The following is a 22,338-nucleotide window of genomic DNA, read 5'->3' on the forward strand; positions in this document are numbered from 1 at the left end:
AGAGAGAGCAAATAGCACAGTTTCTCATGATAGGTAGATGATCAATAAATATTTGTTCAGTGAATTAATAAGTGTGTAAACAAAGTGTGGATCTTCTTGGGGGTAAAAGTGTGGTTAGCACCGGCATTAGAAAGCTGGTTTATATGCTAATAACCTTTTAAGTTTGGAGGATTTTGTGGTGTTTTTCCCTTAAGAATAGTATAGCTTTTTTTCTCCCAGTCTCTACATATTGACTTCTAATAGACATAAGTAATTTGATGATGATGATAATGATTTTAAAAGGCATTATACGAAAATCTCTCCTATGGTAGTTTTCCTACAATGGCAGATTTTGAGCAGAAGCAATAATATAATTAAAACAGATTATGTGGTAATAGAGTTAATTTAATCTAAACTGTATATAAAAACTTTTTCATCACATTCCTGATCTGTCTTCTCAACAACTCGGTTTTCTAGGATTGATGACTTTTCTCTAGGGATTTTTATGACCTGGGGCTATAAGTCTCTTCATGTCCTTTCATTTAATAGATTGCTAATTTTTCTTACCTTACCTACTGTCTAGGGTTAGGAAGGTTGAGACTTCAGTATTGAGGCACAAAGGAAGGGAATGAAATTGTATGGAAAAATTACACTTGTAGAATATAAAAAATGAAGGGAACTGAGTAAGTATATTCCAAGGACTAGAACTGGTACAGAAAAGCCTTTTTCAATTATGTTATTATTAATATTCCCTACCTTTATTTTGAATTAATTTTCCTACCAATAGATAATTAAAAATTTTATTTTTAGATGAAAACAAGAAACCTGTTTATTTGGTCACAACACTGGATAACACAATGGAAGATCTGTTAACATTAGAATATGTGAAGGTAACTGGTTCCATTTTTATCTGCTTGATAGGTTAAGTGTGCTGCTGAAATTTTATATCAAGTTTTGAAAGTTTTGTAATATTTTGTTTGTTTAATATTTAGTCCTAGTGTAATCTCAGTAACTCCCGTCTTGATAATAAGAATGATAATATGCAACATGTATTGAATACTTGCTGTGTGTGCTATGTGCTGGAGAAGCCCATACTTAACAAATTTCTTTTGTTCTAGTAAGGAAATTGCTTTGTTCTTGTGAAGCACTTGCCTTTTTCCATAAATGTATATACTTAACCTAAAATCCGTAATCTATATATAGTTACTGTATACATACATACCCCGGGAAAATTATATAAATGCATGTTAGGACTATTATTAATTATATGAACATATTTTCCTAAGATATGCTAATAGACTTGTTTTCTCTTTTGATAGGCTGAAAATAATGCACCTGATTTGAAAAGTACCTATAACAATGTTTTACAACTGCTTAAGGTATGATTGAATAACAATTTACTTTTAATTGTGTGTATTTTTTTTGTCCAAGTGTATTATGAAAATTATCTCTCATTATAAAATCCTTGAGGATAAAACAGTATTATAAATTATATCCTTGATAGCACAAAGCGTAAGTCCTTATAGAGACTACACAAGCAAATTTTTATTGACCTGTTATTAAAATCAGCTTCATTCTTTAGGTGAATTTTTCATCTTTGGATATTCATTTACATACTGAAGCACTTCTGAATACAATGAATTATCTCAATAACATCCTTCCACAATCAGTGGAAAAACCAACCTCAGTGTCTGTTCCAGAGACTGAAGACAAAGGAGATGTCATTAAAAAATTGGGTATCTTTCTTTAAAATTCAACTGCAATTTCTTTTTTAAACAAGTAGATCATTAAATTTAGGACTGGGACTTATTGTTAACTTATATTAATGACTTCAGGATTCTGGTGTATAGACTACTATCCAAAGGATTCATGATTTATTGAGTTAATTTTAGAAAATAATATTAAAGGCAAAGGAAACCAATTACTGCTGAAGAAAAGATTTTTGTCATGCAGCTGATTATACAGAAGATTATACAGTAGAAGTATTTGATTTGGATTAAAATTCATGCATTTAATAATTAAATAGCATTATTTTAGATTAAGAGGAATGTAAGCCTTGGTAACTTAGCCATGACCCTGTTTCAAAATAAAAAATGAAATAGCTCAGTGGGGAAGTGCCGTATGATTCAATCCCCATTTTTCTTCTTTTAGTGCTAAGGATCAAACCTAGGGTCTCATACATGCTAGGCAAGCACTTTGCCAAATGAGCTACATCCCCAGTTTTGTTCAGAGTGTATTTTTAATCAGAATAAGATTGAGTATCCCAGTCCAAAAATTTGAAATTCTTCAAAATCTGAAACTTTTTAAGTCTCATGTGTGCTAAAATGTTTTAGATTTTGGAGCCCTGTTTTGGATTTTTGGATTAGGTGTGCTCAGCCTATTACTATTTAAAAGCAACAAAAATTTATAATTTTCACAATGATATGTGTTTCCTAGTAGACATCAAGTCTTAGAATTTTAGAATTTTATAGCTACAGTTGCTTAGTTTCAAATAAGTAGTCTCCCCTAGGAACAGTATTTCATTTTGCTTTTTTTTTTTCATTAGGTATGATAATTCTTTAGAAATCCTAAGCCAGTAGGAATTATCTTATTTTGCTTTTAGTTGATGCAAAGCAGACTTTTAATATCATTATTTATATTGATAGTTCAGTTACTTTTTAAGTGTAGTATGGTAACTGCTAAACTTTTCCTTTTATTTTACAATATGACTTTTTTTATAGCTTTAAAACTATCCATGAATGAAGATATTATAACCTTGCAGATTTTAGCAGAATTATCATGTATACGGATTTTTATTCAAGATCAGAAACATAACATTGCCGAAATTAAGATTGAAGGTAATAAATCTCATAAAATAAATCCAATAAATAATTAAATGAAAGAAATAAAAACTATTAGTCATCTTTTTATTTCCTTAGGACTTGATTCTGAAATGATTATGAGGACTTCAGTTATGGAAATAAATGCCAAGCTAAGAAATATAATTGTTTTGGATTCTGATATAATGGCTATGTACAAAAAGGTAAGAATTTGTTTTCATTAATACTACATCACTAAATATGATTGTCCTTAAAGAGTGGTCATACTTTGCTAAATTTTAGCAATGTGTATGAGTTTTATAGTCAGGCATAATCAGATTATCTTGGCTCTATTCCTTAGTAGTTGTGTGATCCTTAGCAAATTACCTAATCTCAAATTTCATTTCTTTTCTTCGAATACCCTGCATGTCATAATGAGTTTCAGATGCCAACATCAGAAGGGCTGAGATTTTTTTAAAGCTTATTTCCAGGGATGCTAACCAATATAGCTGTTATGTTAAGAGAGCTGTTTGAACTGAATGCTTAGTGACTGAAGAGTAGGTGTTTTGTTACTGGGTATAAAATAGTAGGGATTCTGGATTTGATACTTTTGTGGAGTTGGACAGATAATTCTTGAATAATGAGGTCTGAAGAGTGAAGGAATATTAAATAGTAAGATCAGAAAACCTGTACTTCTTGAGCCAGGAAGTCACCATTTGGAATTTGACAAGAAGAAAGGAGAAATGCACAAATGGACTTAAGAGTATTCTAATCAGCTTTTTCACTGCTGTGACTGAAAGACCTGACTAGAACAGTTTATAAGAAGGAAAAGTTTATTTTGGGACTCATGGTTTCAGAGGTCCATAGAACATTCATCTGTTTCTCTAGGTCTCAGAAATGGAACATTCTGGGTGACCCTGTCCCTTTTCCTCATGGCATTTAACTGATATGTTTGGTGGCTCCTACATGGGACCAAATATCCTACTGTGTCACAGCAGAAGGGGACCTTGAAAGATATTGCCCAAGGAGGATTTCTTATTCTTCCCCCAGGTATAGTTTTCTCATATCCTTGTCCCTAGAATTTTGAATTTTCACCTGAACCTTGATGGCCAGGATTTCTGCCCTTTTGTATCTTAAGATTTTGTTCTGAGAAGTGGATAATCCTGGTGGTTCTTTGGACTTTTTTGCATTGGAGTCTTCTTTTCTTTTCCAGGAATATACCAAGGAATACTCTGTCTGATGTTCTACTTTGTCTTTCTCATGATCTCCCAGAGAGGTCCATGAAGTACCTTCAGCTGAGTGTGAACTAGTCTTGTGTTTATGGCTTCCAGGGTTTCATTATCTCACATTAGTTCACAGTCCATCTTTATCACTTTGTTTTGTTTTTATCCTGAGGCATTTTACCTATCTTGTATGGTACCTGGCATCTCTCTATCCTGCTTTCTACCACAAGTGAGCTGGTGCTTATTTTCTGACTTTCCTTGAAGATGAAAGTTTTCCCTTATGTTTTAGGGTGTTTTGTTGTCAAGAGACCTTCTATTTCTAATGGTTCCACGAAAAATTGTGATGGTTTATTTGGTTTATTCTTGTTTTAGGGTTTGGAATGACTTTCTCTCTAGTTCATGCATCCTAGACAGAAGCATACTGTAGACTTCTTTTCAGACCTCATATCTTTGACTCTTGAGGATTATTTATGCTATGGTTGGAATTTATTTGCCTGTTGATGGTTCTTCAGCTCCCTGTTCTTGCTTCTAGAATTTAAGAGAGTTGACAAGACAGTATATTAGTGTCCTTCCCATGTTCCAAAGTATTAGAATACATTTTACGTCTTCTGTCGTCTATACCATTTTTAACTGGTATTACAGAGCTTGAAATTTTAAGCCTTTGTAAGTAATTCCAAATTGACAATTAAGATGGGTCTTCACAAACCAATAAGGAATGAGGAGTATAGAAATAGGAGATCCCTTTAAAGGATCTGGAAAATCTGTTCCTATATCTCAGATCAAGAGAAGGTAGTTTTTAGTAAGTTGTAAATATAGCTTTTTTTCAGACTTTTGAAAGTGAGCGAGGATTTTTCATTTAAATAATGACTCTTGGATACAAAAGTATAAACTCTTAAGTGAGAATGCATACGCTGAAATTTTCTCTTCATTAAAAATAAAATGCTGAGCCATACCTACTAACATGATTTCATGACCTACAAAGGGAGCTGCCACCATCAGTTTGAAAAACTGTGTAGTGTAGGTTCTAATAAAGCAGTGAGAATTGTAGCCTCATTTGTGCTGGCTTGAATATGTGGGATATTTTCCAAATATGTATGTCTTTTATTATATTTTGCTTTTTTTTCTTTTTATCCTGAGGCATTTTACTTAAAAAATGGATTCTAATCATTGGAATGTTCTCTCATTAAGGCTGTGTATATCACTGGAAAAGAAGTTTTCAGCTTCAAAATGGTTTTTTACACGAATGTAACTGCTGGTTCTGCAGACACGGATATGAATGTGGTTGACGTTGGGTTTAATTTAACTGTTGGTTGCATTGAAGTCGTTTTTGTCACAAAATTTCTATATTCCATAATAGTAAGTATTTTAATTATTTTTATTCTTTTATACTAGTTTGGAATTGGTGTATTAACTAGATAATCAAACCAATGAACAATAGCAAGAATTCCTTGCTTTTTAAAAAAATTTAATAATTTTCTGTGTACCATTTATAATAGTGACTGAAATGGTCAGTACCTTGTTTATATAACATCATTTTCACATGGGTATATTCTATTTAATTGAAATTATATTTTATATATTACCACATTAATATATGTAGCGTTATTGTTATATACTATATATTAATTGAAATCTTTTATATATTATTGACTTAAGTATTTGCTTTGCCTGATTTCCAGCTCCAATTTTAAAAATGCCAAACACAAGTTTGTTTTGGTCTCATGTCATTATTAAGAAAATTACATTTCTTATTTCTTTATAATTCTGTGGATGTTTGGATACTTCAAGAACTGATATGATTCCTATATGACTTTGTGCTAAAACTTCTGCGTTTTTAGTTGTGCTTTTCATATTTTATTTTCTGTTTTACCATTGCCATCAGCTATTTTTTCCTGTGAGTGTCATACCTGTCTTTATGATGTCACTTTTTAAAAAAATCTTGTTTCTAAATTTTGGTGTATAAACTAGATAATCAAATCTAAGGATATAAATAGAATAAATAGGCCAAGTATGGCAAGTATGCATATGTATTGTACATATACAACATGGCATACATATTGATAAGATTAGCAGTTTTTATAAGAAAGGGATTCATATATTTACTTGGATATATTTGGGGGATATGGAGCCCTCTTTTGTTATTTCAGAGTTTTAATCACTTAGAACTTTTGTGATTTTTTTCAAATTGAGGTTACCATATAGGTTTGTAGACATAATATAAGGATGAACAAATCCTCTTCGTCTAATTTATGTTTATTACTCAAAACATTATGTCACTGAGCCCTCTTATGATACTCTTTTATTTAAAAATTACTGAAAATAAAATGTAGGTTTTTTTCAGAATGTGAAAATTAATTTTAATCAGATATATTTTATTATTAAGGTAATTTTTCTAGAATTTTAGAAATTTGAAAACTTACTTGAGAATCCTTGAAGAAAGATATGTTATCTTTTCTTTTAAAATTTTACAAACATAGATGGCCTCTCTTCGTTGAGGTTGTATGTGGAAATATGATTGTTTTACTTTCAGAGAAGGTATACTAATAAAAGGAATAGGTATCAGTGAAACATTCCCCGTCCTTATTTTGCTTTGTTTAAGAGACTAGATTTTTATTTTATCAATATCTTTGTGTTTATTTCTCAATTTTTACATCAGAAAGTTAAGATTTAATTTAGACAGACTTTGAATAAATAATGCATGGTTATGTGAAGTCAAGAGGTTTTCTTATGGAGGTAAGTTTAGAAACATTAATACATATTTAATACATCTTACTAATGGTAATGTTAATAGGAATATTATTCTGTCTTTAGGCTTTTATAGATAATTTTCAAGCAGCAAAACAAGCCTTGGCTGAAGCAACTGTTCAGGCAGCAGGAATGGCTGCTACTGGTGTAAAAGAACTGGCACAAAGGAGTTCTAGATTTGCATTAGATATTCACATCAAAGCCCCAGTTGTGGTTATCCCACAGTCTCATGTTTCTGAAAATGTTTTCGTTGCTGATTTTGGACTTATTACAATGAAAAATACATTTGTTCAAATATCAGAGAGCCAGAGCTATCCCCCACCTGTTATTGACGTGATAACAATAAAGCTGAGTGAAATGAGACTATATAGGTAAGTTTTTTGCAAGTATATTTGTGTACAGTGTAATTTTTTTCTGAATTTTTACATTAAAGACTTTGGTAGCTTAAATTGTTTACAGTGGGATTGTAGTTTATTTTAACTATACTTCATTTTGTGATTCTCTCTCCCTCAAATATTTTTGGGAATATCAATTATAGTCTTTTTAAAATTGTTTTGTATTGGAAGTGCTACAGCTAGTTGGATTCAAGTGACACTGAATTCTTTTTTTAAATTTATTTTTATTAGTTCTAATGAGTTATCCATGAAAGCAGAAAGCTTTTTGATTCATTGTACTCAAAAATAGAGCACAACTTTTTATTTCTCTGGTTGTCCACGACGTAGAGTCACACCACATGTGCAGTCATACATGTACCTAGGGTGTTGGTGTTCATCTCTGTCCATCATCTTTCCTATGCCCTTCCCCTTTCCCCTTCCCACCCTCCCCCTTGCCCAATCAAAGTTTCTACATTCTTCTCACAGCACCCCCTATTATGGATCAGCATCCACTTACCAGAAAAAATACTCGGCCTTTGGTTTTTAGGGATTGGCTTACTTCACTTAGTATGATATTCTCCCACTCCACCCATTTACCTCAAATGCCATAATTTTATTCTCTTTTAATGCGAGTAATATTCCATTGTGTATATATACCACAGTTTCTTTATCCTTTCATCTGTTGAAGGGCATCTAGGTTGGTTTCACTGTTTAGCTGTTGAGTGACACTGAATTCTTGACAAGCTGGTTTGACTTAATTTTAGGGGGCCAGGATTCTATTGAATGAGGGTCATGCTAATGAATAATGGTGATGGAAGATATTAAAGACAAGAGGGTAGTGATAATGTAAAAGAATATAGAGGCATATATAGATTGGAGATTCAATAATATCAGTCTTAAAAAATAAGAACTATTTGTTGATGTATTATAGCATGAGTAAAAGTGGTAAACCTGGGTCTTGTTATTCTTAAAGGAACAGTGAGAGGTGGGAGGCATCATCACAAATTAAGAAAAATTATTTCTCTTACCCTGAGATAGGCAGGTTATTGGAGAAAAACTGACATCTGTTTATAGAACTTCTTGGAAAGCCAGGTTTCGGTTAAGATAAGTAATGAATGATATAGTTAGTGAAGACAGTTGGAAAATGTTGAATGATTTGTTATCTAAGTCCAGGGATTTGGGAAATTACAGGAAAATACTAAGATAAGAGATTTCTGTTTTATTAGTAGGCTATAATATGCATTAATACCTTGAAGTTTCAAGTGGTTCAGTAACCTGGAGAGTTTGAACTGTAAGTTTCCATTGCTAAAATAGAATATTTATACTTTCATTTCATCATGTGTTGTTTGTTTTAAAGAAATGGTAGATGTAAATGAGGTGTGAATCTATTGGTAAAATAGATTGCTTGTGTTTAACAAGAGTCCACAATTGTCTGTAATAATCATAATATTTATTATTTTATCTCCAAAATGGTTAATTTTATTGATAATGAGCATAAAAGGTTTTTAACAATCTCTTGAATATCCCAAAATAACTGCTAACAATTTGGTCTTTTTGTTACAGTTCATTTTATCTGCATATATATTTAACTTCAGTAAAATTAGGATTATATTGTGTGGTTTGTGTTGTACATTGCTTTTTTCTAACAACAGGCTGTGTTTTTCCATGTTTTTATTTTGAATGCATAATTTTTTCTTAATAGTTTATTACTTATTTTTTTAAAAAAATTTTTGTTAGGAATTTAAATTTATTCAATTTCTTTTTGATATTATAAAACTATAATGATGATTGTTTTTTTGTTTGTTTATCAGTACTGATATGATCATCATCTTTCCTTTTTTTGGACAATTCATTTCTGTAGGTTGAATTCTTACAAATAGAATTGTTCAACTAGAGTATAACCACTTTTTCCTGAAATAACTTTAAAAAAGTAATTGGTTTGTGAAAATATAGTTTAGTTACTACTTTTTTCCACATAAGCAAGGACAGCAAGTTCTTTATATTGTTGTATATATCTTAATCCAATTTCTTGAATACAGTTTAGCAAATATTTATTAATTATATTACTTATGCCAATAATCTGGACTAATACTAGTAACACAACAAAGAATAAGATAAACATAGTCCAGTGCCTTCCCATGAAGTTTTCACTATAATTTAAACTCATAAGTGGACTATATACATTAAAATGCATTATATGAAATACTTTGATAGAAAAAGTTCAAAGTACTTGTAGGTACACATATCCAAATTATCTAGCCCCAAGATATAGAGTAATATTAATACAAAAGATTTTTCCAGAGGAAATAATGTTTTAATTTAGTATTTATGTTTCTTATAGTTTATTTACTCAAATATTTTGAAGGTTATGATCCAAGTATTTATTACAGTGAAGAACTGGAAATAACATATTTTTCATGATAGAAGGCTGATTAAATGACTTAGGACTTAGCTCTATGTTATGATATATAGCCATTAAAGTTGAATATGCAGTATTATCCTATAGAGTTTTTAGATTCCTTATTTTATTACAGTTAAGTTGGAGATTGCAAGCATGCATGCATGGATAAGTATAATGCCACTCTGTATTCCATTCATCAGTTGGTTTGATAACTAGACATTCTGAGAGATCCTTGATGATTCCCATATTTCTTTCCCATTGTATAAACAATAGCTAAAATTACAGTAGTATCCTGATATTCTAATTTAAGGATTTGCTGTCAGTTAAACTATAAATACATTACTAATTGTTTGAGATTGTCACTTGAAGATACAATAGGAAGCTTCTATGGTCATATTGTCCTTGAAGGGTGTTTTAGTCAGCTTTTTTGTTACTTATCACAAGGCCTGACAAGAAACATGAAAAAGTTTATTTGGGGCTCCTGGTTTCAGAGGTCTATGTTCATAGGTGGCTGACTCCATTGCTTAGTCTTTAAATGAGGCAAAAGATCATGGCTGAGATATGGAGGAGGAAACAGCTCAGGACACAGCAATCAAGATGCAGAGAGAGAGAGCTCTGCTCAACAGGGACAAAATATAAATCCCAAAGGCATGTCCCCAGTGACCTGCCTCCTCTAGCCATGCCTTACTATCTTCAGATACAACCCATTTAATTTCCGAATTGAACCCAGTTAATCCTTTTTAGTGGATTAATCCACTGACTGGATCACAACTCTCATAATCTAATCATTTCACCTCTGAACCTTCTTGAATTTTCTTACATGTGAGCTTTGAGGTACACTTCTTATCTAACAAAGGAATTCAGTGACCTGATCTTTTCTTGATTCTTGAGCATCAATCCTACTTTTATCAGTACTTGGAAAACCAAATATGGTTCAGCTTTATATAAAATTATACATACTCAGCTATTTTGATCCATAGAAATAGAAATTTCATATAGTACAACTTTATTTCTTTTTAAAGTAAGGAAATATGCAGTATTCTGCTACATATCTGAATCAGTGTAGTAAAATGTTTTTATAATGAGGTTTTATGTAATGGTTGTTTACTGATTATATAGAGAGAGTTCTGGATTTGGTATACAGCGAGTATTTTTTGTCACTTTTTACCACATTGTAAAATGCTATTTAAAAAATTAATTTATCAGATAAAGTCGCCTTTGTTTCTATAGGGACAGAACATCTCTCATGTTGATATGCAAAATGTAGCCCAAAAGAGTTTCATCATATCCAAAATTTATTGATTTCTCTTTTATATAGAAGTTTATATAAGTTAATCTTTGTCCCTCCACCCTCATCTGACTATATATGAAACAATTCATAGAAATTTTGTTTCTACTTACAGGTCTCAGTATTTTAATGATGCATACCAGGAAGTACTGGACCTATTACTGCCATTAAATCTTGAAGTGGTTGTTGAGCGAAATATGTCCTGGGAATGGTACCAAGAAGTTCCTTGTTTTAATGTAAATGCTCAGCTAAAACCTATGGAGGTAACATTCTGGTGGCTCTTTGATTTCTGTTTTTGTATTTGTTGTTGTTGTTTTTCATGGGAAATGTTGCTTTGGAATATAAGAACTTTTTTGGGTAGAATTTTTATATAATCATTTCGGTCAGAAGGAAAATTGTGACTTATTAGTCTAGAATTTTTTAATATTCTCCGTTTGCTCTTTTAACAGATACTCTAATTTAAGGATTTGCTGCCAGTTAAAATATAAATACAAATGAGTACTTACTGTGTGTGAAGTCTTGTGTTAGGTGCTGGAGATATAGTGACAAAGAAGATATGACATTTTACTTCATGTAACTTACAAGTCTAAGGCAGTGGTTGGTGGTGATGGTGATCTGGAATATGCAGTAGTTAGATAGTAAAAAGTGAATGGACATGTATTTAAAATAGTTATAAATTGTGATAAATTCCATGAAGGAAACAGTCAATTAGTTGTATTCATGGAGAATTTAGTGGAAAGGTCTTGGCTGGAAATATTATTTGATAAGTTATCAGCATATAATATTTAAAGCTATGGTAAAATATGAAATAACCTGTAAAAAAAGAAGTTAAAGGAAGAGAATGTCTAGAAGAGTGGGGAGGTTGAAGGTGAAAATGGTAAATGTTGTCATCACCTTAGTTATAGCTTTGTCTGTTCTTTGACATTACTTTGCAGATCTCTAACACACCACCCACAAGTCCTTATTTTTCCCTTCTGACAGGATTGAAGTTAAAACTATTATCACATGCTTTACTGAAGTGACAGCAACATATACTCTGTTTATTCTTTAAGAAATCTACTTAGATCCTTCCCCGCCTTCCATCCCCAGTTTTCCTTTAAATTTCTCTATAAAATTTTATTCAAAAAGAGAAAACCATCATTTTTGAGATTTCAGACTTTTTAAGTCAAAATTATATATAGTGTTTAAAATGTGATGGTGTCAACCGAAAGTCTTTAAGCTCTTAGTAAGTAAGGTAATATGAATGTGTTAACTTATAGGGTTGGGCATGGATGGTGTCTTCAGATAAATATTTGAAATATTTAAAGTCTCTTTATATTGGTAAGAGAACAGATAGAAACTTAAAAAAACATAAATAGCATATTCTACCCAGAATGCAGGGAGATCCACACCCCACTGTGTTATTAGGCAGATTTTCGTGTGGCAACAGAGATTTTGTTTTCGCTCACTGTTCTCAGGGAGACTTCATGCAGAATATTCATGTGATGCTGCAGATCACCTTCAAATACCTTGGTGCCTTCTGGGGCAGATTCACTAGGAGGAAGTTCAGTCTTCCCCTACCCTGATTCACCTGAACAATTAGCAAATATTGCCATAGCTCACTCCACAGCCCACATATTTTATCCCTTTTGGACCTTATGTTTATACCCTAGGACCTTATTCTCTGTCAGAGAAAAGCTGGAATGAAGTCATTTAGTCTCATGCATGCAGACCAAGTGCAACAACTTTTGATTTCTGCCTGCCCTGACTTGTAGGAGCCATACATCAGCGGTCTTGCAATCCTTACAATTCTTCTAGCTTCTTCCAGTGAGCTGCTATCTAGATTGAAGAGTTAGGATTAAAAATCAGTATTTGAGGGGAATTCATTGTACTGTACTAATTGAAAGAAATGATTTAAAAGTTCTAACATTTAATTTCAGTTAACTAATTTATATGAGCATATTATTTTTGCAATGCTTGCACCATAATGAGCACAAAATAGTGTCATGAGTAAAAGAGAAGGAATGAAAGTTTAAAAAAAAACATAGGTAGCATGAATAAAGTATATATGGACTTTATCTTAAAAACTAGATGAAGTACAGTCAAAGGAAGCCTGATTTCAATACAACTGTAAAATTTTGTGTAATTAAAATCCCTTTAGCTTTTTACAACCAGAAATAAAAACAGTTTTGACAAGTTTAGAATGAAGTCACAATTTCGCAATTAAAAAAAGTCTTGATCACATACATCAATTTAAAACTCATTTTTTTTCATATAAATGCTGTTACTTTATTCATGGTTCTCCAAAGTAATAAATAATAGGAATGGTGTGGTAGGGGTAAAAGGGAGAGATTTAGCTTAAGAAATTGGTGCATATGATGTGGAGGCTAACAAGTTCAAAAGGTACAAGGTAGGCCAATAGAAGGCACAGGAAAATGTTGATGTTGCAGCAGTCTGAAGGTAGCCTGCAGCAAAATTCTTGCTTGAAAGGGGTCAGTCTTCTTTCTAGGGAATGCATTCAACTGATTGGATGAGGTCAACTCTGTCATGGAAAGGAGTCTCATTTGCTCAAAATCTACTGATTTAAATGTTTATCTCATCTAACAAAAAAACTTTAGAAGAATGTCTAGAATAATATTTGACAAGATATTTAGCTACTGTGAACCAAACTAATGAAACATACCATACCTTTGTGTGTACATACAATTAACCACTATATCTCTCATAATAGGTCTTATGGTGTTGGTATAGGCTAATTTCAAAACGTGGGGTTTGAAGTTAACTGTGAGGGAGTTATTGAAGTTTATGTGAACTTAAGCATTTTACTTAACTGTTTAGGTTTATTTTCTTATAAAATCAGGATTATATTTCACATACTTAAGACTTTTGTGAGATTGAAATAAAATAATTCATGCAAAACACATTATATATTTCATCACACAAATATACTGTTAGTTTGGCTGTTCTATCTTTTATAAAATAGATGATTAATAATCAAAAATGTCCAAAGTATTGGATAACTACTGACCAATGAAAGTTCATTTTAAAGGTTTAAAATTACTGGATTATTTGGCACATTCATAGCAAGTAGTTCACTGGCAGTAGTTATCTAATTTAGTTGTGTATTTCACAAATTCCTAAAGATCACATGGCATTTAGAAAACTGAATGTTCTTATGCATTAAAATTTTAATCTAAATTTCAGTTAGAGAGCTAAAATTAAATAAGTTTTTCATTTTTCTTACATGAGAATTTTAAGGGAAGGATATAGGGGTATTAAAAAGAACAAATCTTTTTTTTTTTTGTTATACCAATACCGAGACCCTCAAATAACTCTCAGACCACACATTGCCATTCCAATTAAGCTTTTATTGCTGGCCACCAGCAGACACTCTAACTCTCTAAAAGCGAGATGGTCAGAGTGACGCGCCTACCTTCAGTTGGCCTCATATTTAAGCCAAAAACAAAAACAAAAAACCCACAAAAGGGACGTTTGAGGGTTTAGCCAATATAAGCAAGGAAGTACAGAAGCTGAATTGTGCAGTTAACGTGACAATGCAATGGGTACTTTGGTATTTCCCACAAGACTTTCCAGGTTGACATAGCATCAAGCAAGCAGAAAGGAAGTGGGTCAAAATGATCCTAGTTGAGTACAAGTTAGAGAATGGTTACTAAAGTCTAGACGGTTAATCTCTGACAAGGTACGTTGCCCTAGAAATATAGAAAGCAGAGAGAACAATTTTACATTGTATAAGAATTTCTAGGTAACTATTGATGGGTACAGAGTTGGGGCTTTCCCATGGGAGAAGCATTTCTTACATGATATGGAGTCTCGGTAAAATGGAGTCTGTTTGGTCATTGCCTTACCCTGGCCCATAACATTTTTCCTTGTATTTTCTTTTTTTATTTTCCTAAATTATTTTTTTAAATAGTTTATTCTTAGTCAAGAAGATATGACTACTATTTTTAAAACATTATATGGCAACTTATGGTATGAAGATGTTCATGCCTCACCTGCTAGTGTGAAAGACCACTCTTGCAATTCTAATGGAGTAGCTAATGCTTCATACCATTCAGGAGGTAAGTTAACCTTAAATTTGTTCCCCCTTTTCATGCTTTCTGTCCTCTCTCTATTTATTCTCCCCCTCCTCTCCTTTGTCCCCTGCCCCATCTCTCTCTTTTCTCCTTTCTTCTATTCCTTTTTTCCTTTCTCCTCTTTCTTTCCTTTCCCTTTCTCTTTCTTCTTCTCATAGGATTAATAAATCTCTTTCTAATGCTCTAATTCCATTTAGACATTCATAAATTATCTCTTTTATTAGTCATTCTGTTGATATTTATCCTTTGAATTAAAATTCCTAGTTCTGTTTTGTTACTTTTTTCTCAACTTTCCTATAGGACCTTCCATCTGCTTGCAATCCTCTCCCTTATCCTTATAATAGTATACAATGGTATTAGGAATATCAAAATATTATGAGTGTGTATAGAAAGATGATCATTGTAGGTGATGGGTTTTAACATATGTTTTCAAGATAAATGGCTGAAAAATAGGATAGAAGGAATCATAACTTAGAAAGTTGTTTTCCAGTGTTAGATCCAAAGTGCTATGTGGAATATAGCTGGGTGCTAAGTTCAGTACTAGCATGTGAAAAATTGGGTTAGTTAGGAATGCTAAGATGATTTTGATGCACAATAATGAAGTGTTATCCTCATTGTACAATTTGGAGATCCTCAAACCTACCTACCTACCATAAAGTAAAACCTACTTATCCATGATGTCTACATTTTCAAAGCCCTGAGGTATTATATAGCTTTACCACTTGGAGAATCCTTACACAAAAATAACCTTACATTTACAGCAGTACTGGAAACCCATCCTTACTATCTAATCAACACAGTCCTTTATTGTTAAACATAAATGGTCAGATTTGAGGAAAAATCACAAGAGCACAAGCATGAAAGAAACAATAAATACATTAGTGTTTTCTAAAATAAACAAATAATTGAACAGTATATACTTGTAGTGCAGAAGTGTAGCGTACTAAATTTTGCATAATTGAGCCACTGTTAGCAACTCTATAAAATAAAGAAATTCTCTTCTCTCACATTCTATTTTAGAGAGTTTCTTTATCAAAACTGTAGCAGCAGAGGTAGTATCATAATAAACTACAAGTCCCCAAAAACACAGGGATGAAAAAGTGTTGCTTCAGTTCAGAAAGCCCGATTCCAGAATAATAGATACTGCAGGGGAAATATCTGAGAGAATGAAAGCTTCCAAATATGTATTAAACTCTGTATTTAAGTAAAATATCAAGTCAACTCTTATAAAGAATCTACCAGATTTTAAGCAGCTTGAGTAAACTATGTCTCCCCATGTAAAAAAAATTTCCTTTTTTAAACTATCAGAACCAAAAATGGTAAGATTTTAAAAGTTACGAGAAAAAAAGAAACAGGCTGCCTACTAGGGGCTTGGGAAACAAATGACTAGATTATTGATTGTGTGTGTGTGTGTGTGTGTGTTCGGGGGTGTATTGCTTTTGCATTATCAGGAGAACTTGATAAGATGGGAATCTGGATAATAGGTGAAAATAGAGCAATATTTCAGAATTCTGAGAAAAGTGATTTTAAAGCTAGGATTCTGTATATGGCCAAACCATCATCTAAAATGTGAAAACAAAAGAATTCTTAGATTTTTCATTGATTAAAGTGTACTCTGGGCTGTCGTTCTGACTCAGTGGTAGAGCAATCTCCTCGCACTCTGGGTTGGAACCTTAGTACCATATAAAAATAAATAAGTGAAATAAAGGTATTGTGTCCAACTATAACTAAAAAATACATTTAAAAAATATACTCAAACTCCCAAATATTTACACCTAAAAAGTTGAGTTTAAAAATATGTTCCAGCAAGGTAAACTAGGAATCAGAAAGAGGAAAATATGGGATCAAACAATAATGGTTCTACCCAGGAGTGCATTTTAAAGAAATCCCAAAATTATATATGTGACTAAGCTGGAAGTACTTGGTATTCATTAAAAAGGAACCGAGACTATTTAATGAACAACAACAACAAAAAAAAAAAAATAGAAAAAAAGAAGAAAAGTTAGGTAGAATCATGTTCTGTATCCTAAGAAAAGTAGCATAAATTGTACATAATTTGTGTGATGAGGACTTAACCATATTTCATAAGTGGCATAGAGGGACTTGTAAGTTTTCTGTTTTTAAGAAAGAAATCTATATATTGTAATGCAGAAATACAGTGTGCTGAATTTTCCATGATTTTTTAGCTACTGTTAGAATGGGAAAGAAGAATTTTCATTTTTTTTAAATTTATTTCTTCATTTTTTTATTGGTTGTTCACAACATTACAAAGCTCTTGACATATCATATTTCATACATTAGATTGAAGTGGGTTATGAACCCCCAATTTTACCCCAAATGCAGATTGCAGAATCACGTCAGTTACTCATCCACAATTTTACATAATGCCCTATTAGTAATTCTTGTATTCTGCTACCTTTCCTATCCCCTACTATCCCCCTCCCTTCCCCTCCCATCTTCTCTCTCTACCCCATCTACTGTAATTCATTTCTCTCCTTGTTTATTTTCCCATTCCCCTCACAACCTCTTATATGTAATTTTGTATAGCAATGAGGGTCTCTCTTCATTTCCATGCAATTTCCCTTTTCTCTCCCTTTCCCTCCCATCTCATGTCTCTGTTTAATGTTAATCTTTTCTTCCTACTCTTCCTCCCTGCTCTGTTCATAGTTGCTCTCATTATATCAAAAAAGACATTTGGTATTTGTTTTTAGGGATTGGCTAGCTTCACTAAGCATAATCTGCTCTAGTGCCATCCATTTCCCTGCAAATTCTATGATTTTGTCATTTTTTATTGCTGCATAGTACTCCATTGTGTATAGATGCCACATTTTTTTTATCCATTCATCTATTGAAGGGCATCTGGGTTGGTTCCACAGTCTAGCTATTGTGAATTGTGCTGCTATGAACATCGATGTGGCAGTATCCCTGTAGCATGCTCTTTTAAGGTCTTCAGGGAATAGTCCAAGAAGGGCAATAGCAGGGTCAAATGGTGGTTCCATTCCCAGCTTTCCCAGGAATCTCCAAACTGCTTTCCAAATTGGCCTCACCAATTTGCAGTCCCACCAGCAATGTACAAGTGTACCCTTTTCTCTACATCCTCGCCAGCACTTGTTGTTGTTTGACTTCATAATGGCTGCCAATCTTACTGGAGTGAGATGGTATCTTAGGGTGGTTTTGATTTGCATTTCTCTGACTGCTAGAGATGGTGAGCATTTTTTCATGTACTTGTTGATTGATTGCATATCCTCCTCTGAGAAGTGTCTGTTCAGGTCCTTGGCCCATTTGTTGATTGGGTTATTTGTTATCTTATTGTTTAATTCTTTGAGTTCTTTGTATACTCTGGATATTAGGGCTCTATCTGAAGTGTGAGGAGTAAAAATTTGTTCCCATGATGTAGGCTCCCTATTTACCTCTCTTATTGTTTCTCTTGCTGAGAAAAAAACTTTTTAGTTTCAGTAAGTCCCATTTGTTGATTCTTGTTATTAACTCTTGTGCTATGGATCTCCTATTAAGGAATTTGGAGCCCAACCCCACAATATGTAGATCGGAGCCAACTTTTTCTTCTATCAGACGCAGAGTCTCTGATTTGATATCTAGCTCCTTGATCCACATTGAGTTAACTTTTATGCATGGCGAGAGGAGGGGATTCATTTTCATTTTGTTGCATATGGATTTCCAGTTTTCCCAACACCATTTGTTGAAGATGCTATCCTTCCTCCATTGCATGCTTTTAGCTCCTTTATCAAATATAAGATAGTTGTAGCTTTGTGGATTAGTCTCTGTGTCCTCTATTCTGTACCATTGGTCCACCCGCCTGTTTTGGTACCAGTACCATGCTGTTTTTGTCACTATTGCTCTGTAATATAGTTTGAAATCTGGTATCGCTATACCGCCTGATTCACACTTCCTGTTTAGAATTGCTTTTGCTATTCTGGGTCTTTTATTTTTCCATATGAATTTCATGATTGCTTTATCTATTTCTACAAGAAATGCTGTTGGGATTTTGATTGGCATTGCATTAAACCTATAGAGAACTTTTGGTAATATCGCCATTTTGATGATGTCTGTTCTGCCTATCCATGAACAGGGTATATTTTTCCATCTTCTAAGGTCTTCTTCTATATCTCTCTTTAGGGTTCTGTAGTTTTCATTGTATAAGTCTTTCACCTCTTTTGTTAGGTTGATTCCCAAGTATTTTATTTTTTTTGAGGATATTGTGAATGGAGTGTTTTTCCTCATTTCCATTTCAGAAGTTTTGTCGCTGATATACAGAAATGCCTTTGATTTATGCATGTTGATTTTATATCCTGCCACTTTGCTGAATTCATTTATTAGTTCTAGTAGTTTCTTTGTAGACCCTTTTGGGTCTTCTGGGTATAGAATCATGTCATCTGCAAATAGTGATAATTTAAGTTCTTCTTTTCCTATTTTTATGCCTTTAATTTCTTTCATCTGTCTAATTGCTCTGGCCAGTGTTTCGAGAACTATATTGAATAGAAGTGGTGATAGAGGGCATCCCTGTCTTGTTCCAGATTTTAGAGGGAATGCCTTTAACTTTTGTCCATTCAGAATAATGCTAGCCTGAGGCTTAGCATAGATAGCTTTTACAATGTCAAGGTAAGTTCCGGTTATCCCTAGTTTTTCTAATGTTTTGAACATAAAGGGATGCTGTACTTTGTCGAATGCTTTCTCTGCATCTATCGAGATGATCATATGGTTCTTATCTTTAAGTCTATTGATGTGGTGAATAACATTTATTGATTTCCGTATATTGAACCATCCTTGCATCCCAGGGATGAATCCTACTTGATCATGGTGCACAATTTTTTTGATGTGCCTTTGTATCCGATTCGCCAGAATTTTATTGAGGATTTTTGCATCTAGGTTCATTACAGATATTGGTCTGTAGTTTTCTTTCTTTGAAGTGTCTTTGTCTGGTTTCGGAATCAGGGTGATGTTGGCCTCATAGAATGAATTTGGAAGAGCTCCCTCTTTTTCTATTTCCTGAAATAACTTGAAAAGTATTGGTATTAATTCTTCTTTAAAGGTTTTGTAAAACTCTGCTGTATACCCATCTGGTCCTGGGCTTTTCTTGGTTGGTAGTCTTTTGATGGCTTCTTCAATTTCATCCATTGATATTGGTCTGTTCAAATTGTGTATATCCTCCTGACTCAGTCTGGGCAAATCATATGACTTAAGAAATTTATCGATGTCTTCACTATCTTCTATTTTGTTGGAATATAGGTTTTCAAAATAATTTCTAATTGTCTTCTGTATTTCTGTAGCATCGGTTGTGATATTGCCTTTTTCATCCCGTATGTTAGTAATCTGAGTTCTCTCTCTTCTTCTCTTCATTAGCATGGCTAAAGATCTGTCGATCTTATTTATTTTTTCAAAGAACCAACTTTTAGTTTTGTTAATTTTTTCAATAGTTTCTTTTGTTTCAATTTCATTGATTTCTGCTCTGATTTTAATTATTTCTTGCCTTCTGCTACATTTGCTGTTGTTTTGCTCTTCGTTTTCTAGGGCTTTGAGATGAAGTGTGAGCTCATTTATTTGTTGGTTTTTTCTTTTTTTGAGGAATGACCACCAGGCGATGAATTTCCCTCTTAAAACTGCTTTCATTGTGTCCCATAGATTCCGATATGTTGTGTCTGTATTTTCATTTATCTCTAAGAATTTTTTGATTTCCTCCTTTATGTCTTCTGTAACCCATTGATCATTCAGTAACATATTGTTCATTTTCCATGTGATGTAGGATTTTTCCTCCCTTCTTTTATCATTGATTTCCAGTTTCATTGCATTATGATCAGATAAAATGCAAGGTATTATCTCCACCCCTTTATATTTACTGAGGGTTGCCCTATGGCATAATATATGGTCTATTTTTGAGAAGGATCCATGTGCTGCTGAGAAAAAAGTATATCCATTTGATGATGGTTGATATATTCTATATATGTCAGTTAAGTCTAGGTTATTGATTGTGATATTGAGTTCTATAGTTTGTTTATTCAACTTTTGTTTGGAGGATCTGTCCAATGGTGAGAGAGGTGTGTTGAAGTCACCCATAATTATTGTGTTGTGTTCTATTTGATTCTTGAACTTGAGGAGAATTTGTTTTATGAATGTCGCAGCACCATTATTTGGTGCATAAATATTGATAATTGTTATGTCTTGTTGGTGAATGGTTCCTTTTAGCAGTATATAATGTCCTTCCTTATCCCTTTTGATTAACTTAGTCTTGAAGTCGATTTTATTCGATATGAGTATGGCCACCCCTGCTTGCTTACGAGGACCGTGTGCATGGTATATTTTTTCCCATCCTTTCACCTTCAGCCTGTGTATGTCTTTTCCAATCAGTTGTGTCTCCTGGAGGCAGCATATTGTTGGATTTGTTATTTTAATCCATGATACCAGCCTATGTCGCTTTTTTGGAGAGTTTAAGCCATTAACATTCAGAGTTACTATTGATATATGGTTTGTACTTACATCCGTGTTTGATTATTTATCCTTTTTTTAAAAAATTTAGTTTGTTTCTCCATGATTATCTTTCCCCTCGCCCTCTGTCTTTACCGAGGCACTTTCTACTGATGGTTTTGGTTATTGTTTTTCATTTCTTTCTCGTGTAGTGTTTTGCTCAAAATGCTTTGCAATGCTGGTTTTCTGGCTGCAAATTCTTTTAACTTTTGTTTATCATGAAAGATTTTTATTTCGTTGTCATACGTGAAGCTTAATTTTTCTGGATACAGAATTCTTGGTTGGCATCCATTGTCTTTCAGTGTTTGAAATACATGGTTCCATGACCTTCTTGCTTTCAGTGTCTGTGATGAAAAAGCCGGTATTAACCTTATTGGTTTACCCCTGAATGTAATCTGCCTCCTTTCTCTTGTAGCTTTTAATATTTTCTCTTTGTTCTGTATATTGGATATCTTCATAACAATGTGTCTTGGCGTTGGTCTACTGTGATTTTGTGTGCTCGGTGTCCTGTATGCATCTTCAATTTGTATATCTGTTTCCTTTTTTATTTCTGGAAAGTTTTCTGTAATTATTTCATTCAGCAGGTTACTCATTCCCTTGGTTTGAATCTCTGTACCTTCTTCTATCCCGATGACTCGTAAGTCTAGTTTTTTTATGTTATCCCATAACTCTTGGATGTTTTTCTCGTGATTTTTTACCTGCCTTTCTGAGTTGGCTAGACTGTTTTCAAGATGATATATTTTGTCTTCATTATCTGACGTTCTGGCTTCTACTTGCTCCACTCTGTTAGTGATACTCTCAATTGAGTTTTTAATTTGGTTTATCGTTTCCTTCATTTCTAGAATTATTGTTTGATTATTTTTTATAATCTCTATCTCCTGATAAAGATGCTTAACTTCTTCTTTTATCTGTTTATGTAATTCATTCTCAATGTGTTCTTTCGCTGCTTGAATTTGCTGTCTTGTATCCTCTTTAAGGTT

At 33.0% G+C, this 22,338-nt stretch overlaps 1 protein-coding gene across 1 annotated transcript in view; it reads left to right on the forward strand.

Annotated features, from left to right (window-relative positions):
* LOC308641541 (intermembrane lipid transfer protein VPS13A-like) overlaps window positions 1–22,338 on the forward strand; it is a gene marked incomplete at its 5' end in the record, with an annotated part of 147,541 nt that overhangs the window by 12,722 nt on the left and 112,481 nt on the right. Inside the window, 9 exon segments of the mRNA XM_081280216.1 lie at window positions 790–869; window positions 1,299–1,358; window positions 1,562–1,715; window positions 2,700–2,816; window positions 2,898–3,001; window positions 5,189–5,356; window positions 6,812–7,116; window positions 10,924–11,071; window positions 14,719–14,866. Coding sequence (XP_081136342.1) covers window positions 790–869; window positions 1,299–1,358; window positions 1,562–1,715; window positions 2,700–2,816; window positions 2,898–3,001; window positions 5,189–5,356; window positions 6,812–7,116; window positions 10,924–11,071; window positions 14,719–14,866 — 1,284 coding nt within the window.

This window comes from Spermophilus citellus, assembly GCF_964194105.1.
Source record: "Spermophilus citellus genome assembly, chromosome: 2".
Lineage (NCBI taxonomy): Eukaryota > Metazoa > Chordata > Mammalia > Rodentia > Sciuridae > Spermophilus > Spermophilus citellus.